At 42.4% G+C, this 12,862-nt stretch overlaps 1 protein-coding gene across 4 annotated transcripts in view; it reads right to left on the bottom strand.

Annotated features, from left to right (window-relative positions):
• Positions 1–12,862, bottom strand: part of edem3 (ER degradation enhancer, mannosidase alpha-like 3) — a 65,308-nt gene that overhangs the window by 38,935 nt on the left and 13,511 nt on the right. For all 4 annotated transcript variants that reach the window (XM_078407621.1, XM_078407622.1, XM_078407623.1 and 1 more), the window contains exon 2: positions 5,392–5,437. In XM_078407621.1, the coding sequence (XP_078263747.1) occupies positions 5,392–5,437 (46 nt within the window). The remainder of the gene's footprint in view (positions 1–5,391; positions 5,438–12,862) is intronic.

The following is a 12,862-nucleotide window of genomic DNA, read 5'->3' as shown; positions in this document are numbered from 1 at the left end:
TGAGCCGGTAAAATCGACTCTATGGTAGAACTGAAAGACTTACCACCACCCCACTGTGGCACCTTAGCTTTCTGCCCCTCATCTCCTTCCTTCACACCAATTATCTGCTTGAAAAATACCCAGGAGGACATTCAACCCATTGTGAACGTGTTGGCTCATGGAAAGAGCTATCCAATTAGTATCAGTCCCTTGCATTTTCTCTGACAGGTTTTCAAATTTCCCCATCAATTATTTATCCAACACCTGTTTGAATCCAGCTTCAGCAAGATTCCACCACTAGAAACATCTTCTCTTCCCCTACAGAATTTCCACGGGACCATTTTCTTTACAATTTCCTGATCCACTCTTCTGTCCCCTCAAGAACCACTCCCTTCCCCCAGCACTCTCCCATCCAACCACAGGAAATGTAGCACGTGTTCTTTTACCGCTTCCCTCCCCACCATCCAGTCATCCATAAATTCTTCCAAGTCAGGCAATGATTGACTTGTAATTTTTCCAAGCTAGTGTTCTGCCTTGGTGTACACAATGTGGTCTCCTCCACACCGGGGAAATCAGATGCAGATTAGAAGACTATTCTTCCAGAGGAGAATCTGAGCTCTCCATTAGCTGTAATCTGAATTCACCATTCCTCTCCCACTCTGACCCAGCTTTTTGTGGCATTCCGCACTATTATAACAATGTCCAATGTAAACTTCGAAACAAGATTTCATCTTCCACCTGGAAACATTTTAGCTTTCCTGACTCAATATGAAGGTCAACAACTTTAGGTAACTTTCTTTCTTTCTCTGTATCAGAACTGGCCATTCCTTTGTAAGACATCCACCTGAAGAAAGGTCCCAACTTGAAACATCATCCATCCATTCTTTCTACAGATGCTGTTTGACTCGCCGAGTTCCTCAAGCACTTTATTTTTTATTTATTCGTAAAATGGGCTAAGATTTTCTCTTTCCATCAGCACATGCTAACTAGCTGGGCCACAGCATGTATTTAACACCTTTTTTGTACAGCAGCATCGGCTGTTCCCTGTTTCTAACAACTTTTCATGTTCCTTTGTTTGTATTCTTATTGAACCAAATGTCTGGTTAGGTCTTGGCTTTGTACATAAACCAGCAGTATATTGACTAGAAACTAACAATATGTTTAAGCAGCATTCTCACAATAATACGTTAACAAGTTATAGAATAAACTTAGAATCAGAGTCACTTCTGGTCAGTCATACAGCATGGAAACATGCTCTTAGGCCTAACTCACCCATGCTGATCAAGATGCTTATCTAATCACATTTACCCGTTGGATTGCAAGCTGCCATTGTGGAGTACGAGGTGCTATTCCTCATATTCTGAGAAGGAACAGAAGCCCATGTTCCATTTGGGTGGCTTACAACCCAACGGTATGAGCTTTGAATTCTTCAATTTTAGCTGACCCCCGCCCCCTTATCTCTCACCACCTTTCTTCCCTGTGCCCCCCTCCTGATGCGCACCAATTTCTTTCACTATCCTACCCCTACTTTTCCCCATCCCTTTCCACCTCCATTCCTCCCTCTGGCTTCACATTTCACTCCTCTTGTCTCCTCATCTCACACCCCTTAGTATCCTTTTCATTTCTAGCTTTGGATCTACCAATTAAACCTTCCCTCACCTGTATCCACCTATTATTTGCCAGGCTCTATCCCACCCCAACCTCTTTTCCAGTTTTCTTCCCGCTACTACAATCAGTCTGAAGAAGGGTCTTGACCTGAAAGGACGTCTATCCATGTACTTGAGCTGCTGCCTGACTTGTGGAATACAAATGACGGTAATGTGACAATTGTGTGAAAAACATAAAACCGTAAATAGCACATAGAAGCAGCAAAGCTATGCATAATTGCTTGTCAGGAAATTAATGTGAAACCCTGGAATAACTAGGATAGGAAAGGAACAAGAGAATTAGAGCTGATTGGTCAAACAATCAAGTACAGAAAAACCTCCACTGCAAGAGCCAAAGTTAACTGCAATGCATTTCTGGCAGACCCAAATAGAACTTGTTGCGACAACTATAGAAATAAAAGACGGTACACTTGGGGGTCCAGAGGTCTCACTCAGTACAAGAACTTGCTTTTGCTTTGTACTTATTTGTTTATAATTATAATCAACTCAGAAACCAACTATCTATGAACAGACTGGAAAAATTAAGTCTTCAAGGTAGGGGCAGGCAGAGGAGGGGAACGGTACAGTGAGTGGACTGAGGACAGCTCTCATGCCCTCAGAGGTGCTGTGGGTGTCCAGAGGTCAGCTGTGGGAGGTCCCCTGGGGCATAGAGTCAGAGCGGTGGCCGTAGGAGGCGAGGCACGGTACATTCGCAGGTCGACATGTCCGGGTCAATGTGCTGCTGGAGTGATCCGCTGGAGAACCTGCAGGAGATGGGGGATGGATTGCATTGGGCGCCACTGAAGAAACCACTGAGGCCGAGTGCACAGATTGCACGTGGACTGCAGTGGCACAGAGCAGTGGTGGAAGATATGGACAACATTAACCAAGCAGACCACTTCAACTCCACCACCAGGACAACAGGCCTTTATGGCCGAGGTAAGACTCTACATTTTTAAGAACTTTGAAACTTGAAGGATAAAAGATAGTACCAGAAATGTGGCGACTCTTGTGAACTGTCTCAGTGTAATCTATTGCAGTCTTGCACTTAAGATTGTCCTTGGGTATGGTATGATTTTAACTGAATTGCACGCAAAAAATGAATTTCGCTGTACATGTGACAATAGAGTACCATTAAACCATCAAATTCCTAGAATCCAAAGAATTTTGGACAAGGACACCTATTAAAGCCTTCATCTCTTCAGCTCCCTCTTTTAGCTTACCAGCTGCAGGGTACTAGGTACCCCACAGAGTACTACAGGGTCCAGTCATTAGACTATTTGTTGTGCTATATCTGCCATTTCCTCTACAATTACATGATGTACTTCCTGAGGCATCATCATTTGAATGAGATGTTCAACTATGATCCCATTTGACTTCTCAGCTGGATGCAATAGATTCTATGATAATTTTTCCAAGGAAAATACTGAGACCCAGTGTCCTGGCCCATGTATCTCCCTCAATTAAGGGCATTAAAATACATCACCCTGTCATTATCCTTTTACTGTTTTAAGGAACTACCATGAATAAATTGTCTGCCACGTTTCCTACGCTAAGACAGTGCACCACTTCAAATAGACTTAGAAAGGGATTGGACATAGTCAGCATGGGTTTATAAAAGGGAAATCATGCTTAAAAAATCTACAGTAAGGTTTTTTTGAGGCTGTATGTCACAAGATAAATAAGGGACAACAAGTTGATGTGGTGTTTTTGGACTTTCAAACGACATTTGATAAGGTCCCATGAAAGAAGTTAGCCTGCAAAATTAAACCATACGAGTTTGCTCGAGTTAGTGGTGTGGGGACAGTAGCATTCTAGCTTGGAATGAAAACCTCGACAAACAGGAAACAGGGATTAGGAATAAATGGGTCTTATTCTGGAAGGCAAGATGTGATCAGTGAGTTGTCACGAGAATCAGAGCTTGAGACATAGTTATTCACAATGTACAACGATGTTTTGGATCAGGGAAAACTAAATGGTTGCAGCCATCATAAAGCTCTCCAAATTTGCAGACAACACAAAGTTCAGATAGGGGCAGGAGCAGGGAATGTGAACCAAGAGAATCCAGTGTTATTTAGACAGCTTGGAGGAATGAACAGATATATGGCAGATGAGGTTTAACGTACATGAATTTGACATTACATACTTCAGTTCTTAAAATTAAAAAAACATTACCCAAATGCATTAGTCATAGGAGCAGAAGTAAGCCATTTGGCCCATCAAGTCTACCCTGCCATTCAATCACAGCTGATCTATCTTTCCCTCTCAACCCCATACTCCTGCCTTCCCCCAATAACCTTTGACACCCTTACTACTCAAATATCTGTCAATCTCCACCTTAAAAATGCCCAATGACTTGGCCTCCACAGCCGTCTGTGACAATGAATTCCACAGATTCACCACCCTCTGATGAAAGAAATTCCTTCTCATCTCCTTTCTAAAAGTACATCCTTTTATTTTGAGGCCATGACCTCTGGTTCTGGACTCTCCCACTAGTGGAAAGATCCTTTCCACATCCGCTCTATCCAGGGCTTTCACTGTTCGGTAAGTTTCAATGTGATCCTCCCTCATCCTTCTAAATTCCAGCAAGTATAGACCCCGGGCCATCAAACGCTCATCATATGTTAACCCAATCATCTCTGGGATCATTCTCGTAAACCTCCTCTAGACCCTCTCCAACACCAGCACATCCTTCTTCAGATATGGGGCTCAAAACTGCTCACAATACTCCAAATGCAGTCTGACCAGTGCAGAATCCCTGTTTTTATATTCCAGTTCTCTCAAAATCAATGTCAACATTGCATTTGTCTTCATTACTGCCAAATCAACTTGCAAATTAATAGACAATAGGTGCAGGAGTAGGCCATTCAGCCCTTCGAGCCAGCACCGCCATTCAATGCGATCATGGCTGATCACTCTCAATCAGTACCCCGTTCCTGCCTTCTCCCCATACCCCCTCTTTTGGAAATCCTGCCCCAGTTCCTTGCACCTTTGATTTCTGAATCCTCTCCCCATTTATAAAATATTCTACGCCTTTATTCCCACTACAAAAAATGCATAACTCTTTGCTAAGCTGTATTCCATTTGCCACTTCTTTGCCCACTCTTTCAACCTGCCCAAGTCCTTCTATAGAGTCCTTGTTGTTTTCACTACCTGCTTATCCACCTATCTTCATATCATCTGCAAACTTGGTCACAAAGCCTTCAATTTGTTTGACTTTGGATCTGTTACTAATTCTACAACCACATCTGTTAATCTTTTATAAAGTTGATGAACCAGTTCAACATGTTGCCCTATGGGTCCTATCCAGTGCACAAGATAAAAATAGCTCCTACTCCATCACAAAATAACTGCATCGTTACTGGAGGGCCCAACAAATTATCCATCTGTTTACAAATTTTAAAAAAGTTTTAGATCCCAAATTACTTGCCACTGCAATAAGACTGCAAAGACAATGCTGTACCAGTAACTGCAGAATATGTGCATGTTCCTTGCCATCAATTTGAAAATTGCTAAGAGTGCAGGTAGGGAGGACCTATGCTCTCAAAATGGCCAGATCTCTGTTGAAGATTTTAAGTATCTTAGATACTCAGACTCTCCAACCCCAGTACCCTGAAACCTTTGACTTGAAGTCATGCTTTGGATTGATGTCAACATTACAGTATAACTTCAACATTGAGTGCAACAATTTCATGTACCATATACAATAAATTAAAATCCAATCCCAACAAATGAATATCAATAAATAAGCATTGGTGTAGCTTACCATGTAATTTTGATATGCATGATCAAACATCTCCAATACTTGATCCCTGCAAGTGAAAGAGAAATGGATCAAACTTATGCATGTCCAGAAGAGGGCACATGTAACTCCAAGGGCATACAACAACACCACATCACGTCATGCCAATTTTAATTATAAAAGTTCTTAAACCAATCCAATGAACAGCAATTATTTATTTCTACCAGACAAAAGCGGTCTTGTGTCCCAGCACTAGTGGTGACATACTGCCGATCATGGAAATAAACAGCAAATGTTTCTGATGCCTCGATGGTGAAATATTACACATATTACAATCTGTAAAGAAACTATCGGTCATTTTGGAAAATGGATCGATTCAGTAGCAACAGTCAAGATGCTATGAAGCATTTATTTTAAAAACAGTAACATTTGCAAACAACTCTTGAACCATTCTTTTTTAGGGGAAAGAATTGAAACTTTCTTTTGTTTATCATTAATCTTGATACAAACAATCCAGACAACACCCATGGGACAATTTGTCCACCACAACATTAATTTGTTTTTAAATTTCAAAATATACTTTATTCGAGAAATAAATATATACAAGACATGTTCCTTCCAAAACTCCATCCGACATTCTCGGAGGCTATACATATATTCAATACACTAATTACACAAAATCACCCCCCACCCTTGCCACTCATGTGGCCCACTGGCATGGAAACCCTTCCCTTATTTTGTGGGGCGTCTCCACCACAGCCTGTCACCCCCATGTCCAGCAGCGGAAGGACCCTAGACTGTGGTCCTCCCCCACAGAGCCTTGGCGTTGGCTGCACCGAGCTTCAGTGCGTCCCTCAGCGCATCCTCCTGCAGTCTGCAGCGGGCCAGTCGGCAACATTCGCCAACGGATATCTCGCTCTGCTGGGAGGTCAACAAAGCTCGGCCAGACCAAAGAGCGTCTTTCACCGAGTTGATGACCTTCCAGCAGCACTCGATGTCAGTCTCTGAATGCGTTCCTGGGAACAGTCCGTAAATCACAGTCCTCTTAAAATTAAAATAAATGTTGCCGACCTTAATTCTTAGGAGTTTCAATTACTTATCTCGATTTATATGCCATTTTAAAACATTTTGCAACCAGTAAACAGCTTGTTACTCATAGTATGTGCAATTAAAAAATGCCTTCTGCAATCACATTTCAATTGTAATAAATTTATTGCATTTAAATATACTTTCCAATAAGATGCATTCTGATTAATAGGAACCATAATAAATTTTATAGCATTGTATTAAAAAAAAAAAAATGTTGAAGCGTTCACCTCAAATGTCAGAATAAAATATACATCTTTAGCTAACTGAGCAATTAGAAATGCCTCTTACCTTGGCCAGAGCATTAAAAGATTGAACTACATTCATAAAATATTTCAGGTACACAGTCATCTCTCCATAAATTTGGGTCATCCAAAAACTTGCTGCCAGCCTCTAATGTGCACCAAATCCCATTTCCCCATCGCTCATGCTTCCTCCCCTAAAACAGCTCCAACTTAAGGTAGGATTTTAAAATGTTCTTCCTTGGTTCCAAAATCTCTACAGTCTCGCTTCTTCCTACCCCTATAAACTCTCCCTTCTCTGCATCCTTCCTAGACAATGACTTTCCTCCAAGGTTGGCCTAGTTTTAAATCACTGCAACACTGACAGCCATGTCCAAACTGCCAAGCCCCAAGCTTTGGATTTTCCTCTTTGTGCAAGTTGCTCCTTAAAACCTCCATATATTTTTAGCCACCTTCCCTACTATCATATGTGATCCTGTGTCAAATGTTATTTAACAACATTGCCAGGGTGCATGGTAAAACCTTTTACTGCATGACATGAGAAATAGCCTATATTTTCCAGGTGTTTATTATGGATCTTCATTGTCAAAAGGGAAGTATAATATAGTGGGAGCAAGTTGGTGGTGGGAGTGTGGGACCGGGTGCCAAGAGAAGGAAACCTTTAACTTTGTGATTGTTAAGTCTAAGACACATTTACTAGTGGGCTTCAGTTTAAAATGGTCAATGTATTTGTGTTCAGTCTCCAAACATAGCACACAGAAGTCTCATCTGTGTACTGTGGCACAAAATCTGAATCTGGAGTGTCCATCGATCTCGATCAAAGGTAATATAGGTTGAAGAACTTCTCATTCACATTATAAAACAGCTTTGAAAACCAGCTTTGCTCCAGAAGGAGAGTTATGCAGCGAGGCAGTGAGAACGATTGAGAAAACCGTTGGGGCAATGACACCAGCCGCCTCTCAGAAAGACAGACACCAGAGAGGTCGTTCACCAGCACCTTCAGTGCACCACATTCGTTGGGGGTCTACAGAAAACACATTCTGGTAAATCAAATCTCAAACTTGGTAGAAAACTCATGAATTACCAGTTAACAGTGATCCCGACTTTCCTGTATGCCCGAGACAAGCCTACAGCAGGCATCTCAAAGATAGATACAAAATGTTAGAGTAACTCAGGCAACATTTCTGGATAGAAGGAAAGGGTACTAAAAAGTACTGAAAAGGTACTATCAGTACAGAACCAGTAAAAATTCTCCAATTTAACCGACAGGACAAAAACGTCAATGTCAGTAACCTCCCCAAGCTGACACCTCCATAACATTCAGTCAATTGCAATGGACTGATCACATTGTTCTCAAGTCTGACACCAGATTCCTGAATCAATGGAAATATTTAGAGAAGAGAAAAAATATTATCAAGGATAGGAAAAGGATTGACTGCAAGTTGGTGGTGCATTTGTGCTACCAGCATTTCACCTGGGTGCATTGCAGGCCTCGAGAATGGTCAAGAGAATAAATGCGTTGAGAAAAATAGGAAATCAGCGAATCAACTTTTTTTTTGCCTCATGTGACAATGTAATTACTCAATAAGTTGCATTTCAAATGATTCTCGAAGCGTGCAATCACACCTGAAGTAAACACGTCAGCAATAATTTAATGTTTGCTTAAAAATAGATATGATCTGAAACCTGGTAAGAACAAGCATCTCATTACTAAGTAAATACAGAGAATGAGTCATATATTTTTCAATGATTTGTATTTTGCTGAAGAAATAACAACTGTTTTTTAATCAGATCATGGATATTTTTTAAGTTGAATTTCAGTTCTGCATACATGTTTAAATATTAAGAAGTGGTTTTGTTGAATCAATGACTACTCAATTATTCATGTACGTACTCATCACTTTCATGCCTTTAACTACACATACTTTAACTACACATCATCTGCACCCAGCCTCAAACTCAAACTGGCACCAAAGCTACTGTTCAACTACAGAAAAAGCACTTAATGTTAGAGAAATGTTGCCAATGATATTCAAAAATGTTCCGAGGCAAAAGTTCAGAAAATCAATTATTCCATTGTCCTACAAAATATGAGATGAATTTGCTGCAAAGATTTCAATCAAAAGTATAAAATATGTCAGTCCCACAATTTGCATTATAGTTCTTTACGTCATTCAGTAAAAGAAAAAAAAGATTGCAGACACTGAAAAGCGGTCGAAGAGTTGCACAAGGCAATTTCTGATATGAGGAAATGGGCAACAATTTTATAAGATGTAAAAAGCCTTTTAATTCATATCCTTTTTAGTTTAACTCATCTCTTTCACATTTTTTGTCTTAAGAAGGTTTCCATTAAACCATTGACAAAAGGCTTAGGACAGCTATTTCCCCCTCACCCATCTCCCCAAAATACCACATCAAGCAAACCCACACAATATTCAATCTGTTTCACCTTTTAAACTGGAGATCCACAATCATCTGTCCTGCTTGGTGGTGAACCCACCAAAAAAAAACTTTTATTTCAAGTACTTTTTGATCATCTTTAATCAGGTTTCCCCCCTAAATCCCACTCTTAACCAGTGCTAACTGGCTATAAGCCAAAATTCAATTTAGAAAACCAACCATCAAAAGAACTTAGGACACAGAAGTAGGTGCAGGTTACTCAGTCTCTATATATCCATCGAATATAGTCCCACCGAACTCATTTCCACCTACCTTGAATCCATCCTGCCCCCCCCTGGTCAAATCCCTCCCCACCTACGTCCAAGACACCTCACATGCTCTCCGTCTCCTCAATAACTTCCGGTTTCCAGGCCCCACTCCCTCATCTTTACCATGGATGTCCAGTCACTCTACACTTCCATCCCCCACAAGGATGGTCTTGAAGCCCTCCGTTTCTTCCTCGACCGTAGAACCAGCCAATCCCCATCTACTAACACTCTCCTCCGCCTAGCAGAGCTGGTTCTTACCCTTAACAACTTCTCCTTTGACTCCTCCCACTTCCTCCAAACCAGAGGTGTAGCTATGGGCACTCACATGGGCCCTAGCTATGCCTGCCTCTTTGTCGGGTATGTCGAACAATCCCTGTTCCAGACGTACACTGGCCCCATCCCCGAACACTACCTCCGCTACATCGACGACTGCATTGGTGCTACCTCTTGTACCCATGCAGAACTCACTGACTTCATACACTTCACTACCAATTTTCATCCTGCTCTTAAATATACTTGAACTATTTCCGACATCTCCTTACCGTTTCTGGATCTCACCATCTCCATCACAGGAGACAGACTAGTTAGTGACTGACATCTACTACAAACCCACTGACTCCCACAACTATCTGGACTACACTTCTTCCCACCCTGTCTCCTGCAAAAAGTCTATCCCCTACTCCCAATTCCTCCGACTACGCCGCATCTGCACACGGGTTGAGGTGTTTCACACTAGGGCATCAGAGATGTCCTCATTCTTCAGGAAACGGGGCTTCCCCTCTTCCATTGTAGATGAGGCTCTCACTAGGGCCTCCTCTATATCCTGAAGCTCCGCTCTTGCTCCCCCCATTCGTAACAAGGACAGAATCCCCCTTGTCCTCACCTTCCATCCCATCAGCCAGAGTATCCAACAAATCATCCTCCAACATTTCCGTCACTTCCAACGGGACCCCACAACTGGCCACATCTTCCCATCCCCTCCCCTTTCTGCGTTCCGCAGAGACCGTCCCCTCCGCAACTCCCTGGTCCACTCGTCCCTTCCTACCCAAACCACCCCCTCCCCGGGCACTTTCCCCTGCAACTGTGGGAGATGCAACACCTGTTCCTTTACCTCCCCCCTCAACTCCATCCAAGCACCCAAACAGTCTTTCCAGGTGAGACAGAGGTTCACCTGCACCTCCTCCAACCTCATCTATTGTATCCGCTGCTCTAGATGTCAACTTCTCTACATCGGCGAGGCCAAACGCAGGCTCGGCGATCGTTTCGCTCAACACCTTCGCTCAGTCTGCCTTAACCAACCTGATCTCCCAGTGGCTGAGCACTTCAACCCCCCTTCCCACTCCCAGTCTGACCTTTCTGTCATGGGCCTCCTCCAGTGCCATAGTAAGGCCCACCGGAAATTGGAGGAACAGCACCTCATATTTCGCTTGGGCAGCTTGCAGCCCAGCAGTATGAACATTGACTTCTCCTACTTTAGATAGTTCCTCTGTCTCTCTCTTCCCCTCTCCCTTCCCAGTTCTCCCTCTATCTTCCTGTCTCCATCTATATCCTTTCTTTGTCCCGCCCCCCTGACATCAGTCTGAAGAAGGGTCTCGACCCGAAACATTCCTTCTCTCCTGAGATGCTGCCTGACCTGCTGAGTTACCTCAGCATTTTGTGATACCTTCTATATATCCATCCATATTTACACTAATATTAGTGTAGTATTTTGAACAACAAGCTGTTTCCCAGGATTTTCCAGAACCAGTAAAAAAAATGTTTTCATCTTGTCTTCCTAGGTTTCTGAAATTTAAAAGGAATCAAGATTTTGTCTATGTAAGGCAATGCAGTGACACTGCTAGCTGAGCCGTTGCTTCAGAGTTCCAGCAACCCAGATTCAATCCTGATCTCTTGACAACTTCCACATAGATAGCAACATTCTCCCATGATTGCTTGGATTACTCCAGGTTTTCCTGTTTCCTTCCTTATCCAAAGAAGTAGTGGTTGGTAGTTTAGTTATTCATTGTACATTGCTCCTAGAGTGTAGGTGAGTAATAGAATTTGGGGTGGAGTTGATAGGAATGTGGAAAGTATAAAATGGGATTCATGTAAATGGATGCTTGATTGTCAGCATAAACCTAGTGACCCAAAAGACATGTTTCTATGCTTTACGAGTCTGGCATATGGATAGGATGGGTTTAGATGGCTATGGGCCAAATGGAACTGGGCTAATATGCCTAGGAAAAAAACTGTAGATGCTGGTTAAAATCAAAGGTAGACACAAAATGCTGGAGTGCTCAGCGGGTCAAGCAGCATCTCTGGAGAGAAGGAATGGGTGACGTTTTGGGTCGAGACCCTTCTTCAGACTCAGAAAAGATCACAAAATTAAATGGATGCAAGAGACATCATGGGGCAAAAACAAAATTGGTGTGAGGTTTTATAAGTTGTAAACATTTAGAAATCTTTATCTCAAAGGTTGAGTATTTTCAAGATAGATGGAAAGATCCTTTCAGTACTGATCAATTCTACTGATTTGTGATTTCAGCACAGAGTAGAAAAGAAGGGAAACAGGAACAGTAAATTCTGGATTTTGTGTTTAACTGCCCATAACCTACACCTGAAATTGTTGTCCAATTTAGATTGTAATGGTGGTGAAAGATGACCATCAGTGGAGAGACTGGTGATGGCATACATTAACTCCAGCCTCCCAGTCACCTTTGGTCCACTGTGGTTTGCTTACCATCACAACAGATCCACAGTAAACGCTATCACTCTGGCCTTAAACACATCACTGGAACACCTAGACAACAAGGACCCCAATGCAAGCCTCCTATTTATCGACTATATTTCCACCTTGAACACCATAATCCCATTCAAACTCATCTCCAAATTCCTGGACCTAGGAATCAGGACCCCTCTTTGCCACTGGATCCTCAACTTTCTGACCCACAGACCACTATCAGTGAAGATGGGTAACAACACATTCTCCACAATAATTCTCAACACCAATGCCCTGCAAAGATGTATTCTCAGTCCCCTATTACACTGTACTCTCTGTGCCCCTATACTCCACGACTGTGCGGTCAAATTCAGCTCTAACTCCATCTACAAGTTTGCAGATGACAGTGTCACTGTGGTGGGCCTGATCACAAACAATGAAAAGACGGAATACAGGAAGGAGAAAGAGAACTTAGTACCAGGGTTTCAGGACAACAACCTCACGCTCAACGTCAGCAAGACGAAGGAGCTAGTTATTGACTTCAAGAAGCATGGTGGGGAACATGCTCCAATCAGCATCAATGGTGTTGAAACAGTGGCACAGCGGTAGAGCTGCTGCCTTACAGTGCCTTACACTTCAAAGACGTACAAGTTTGTAGGTTAATTGGCTTGGTAAATGTAAAAATTGTCCCTAGTGTGTGATAGTGTGAGTGTGCGGGGATCACTGGTCGGCACGGACCCGGTGGGCTGAAGGGCCTGTTT

Source organism: Rhinoraja longicauda, chromosome 11 (genome assembly GCF_053455715.1).
Source record: "Rhinoraja longicauda isolate Sanriku21f chromosome 11, sRhiLon1.1, whole genome shotgun sequence".
Taxonomy (NCBI): Eukaryota; Metazoa; Chordata; class Chondrichthyes; order Rajiformes; family Arhynchobatidae; genus Rhinoraja; species Rhinoraja longicauda.
This window is presented reverse-complemented; position numbering and strand designations above follow the sequence as displayed.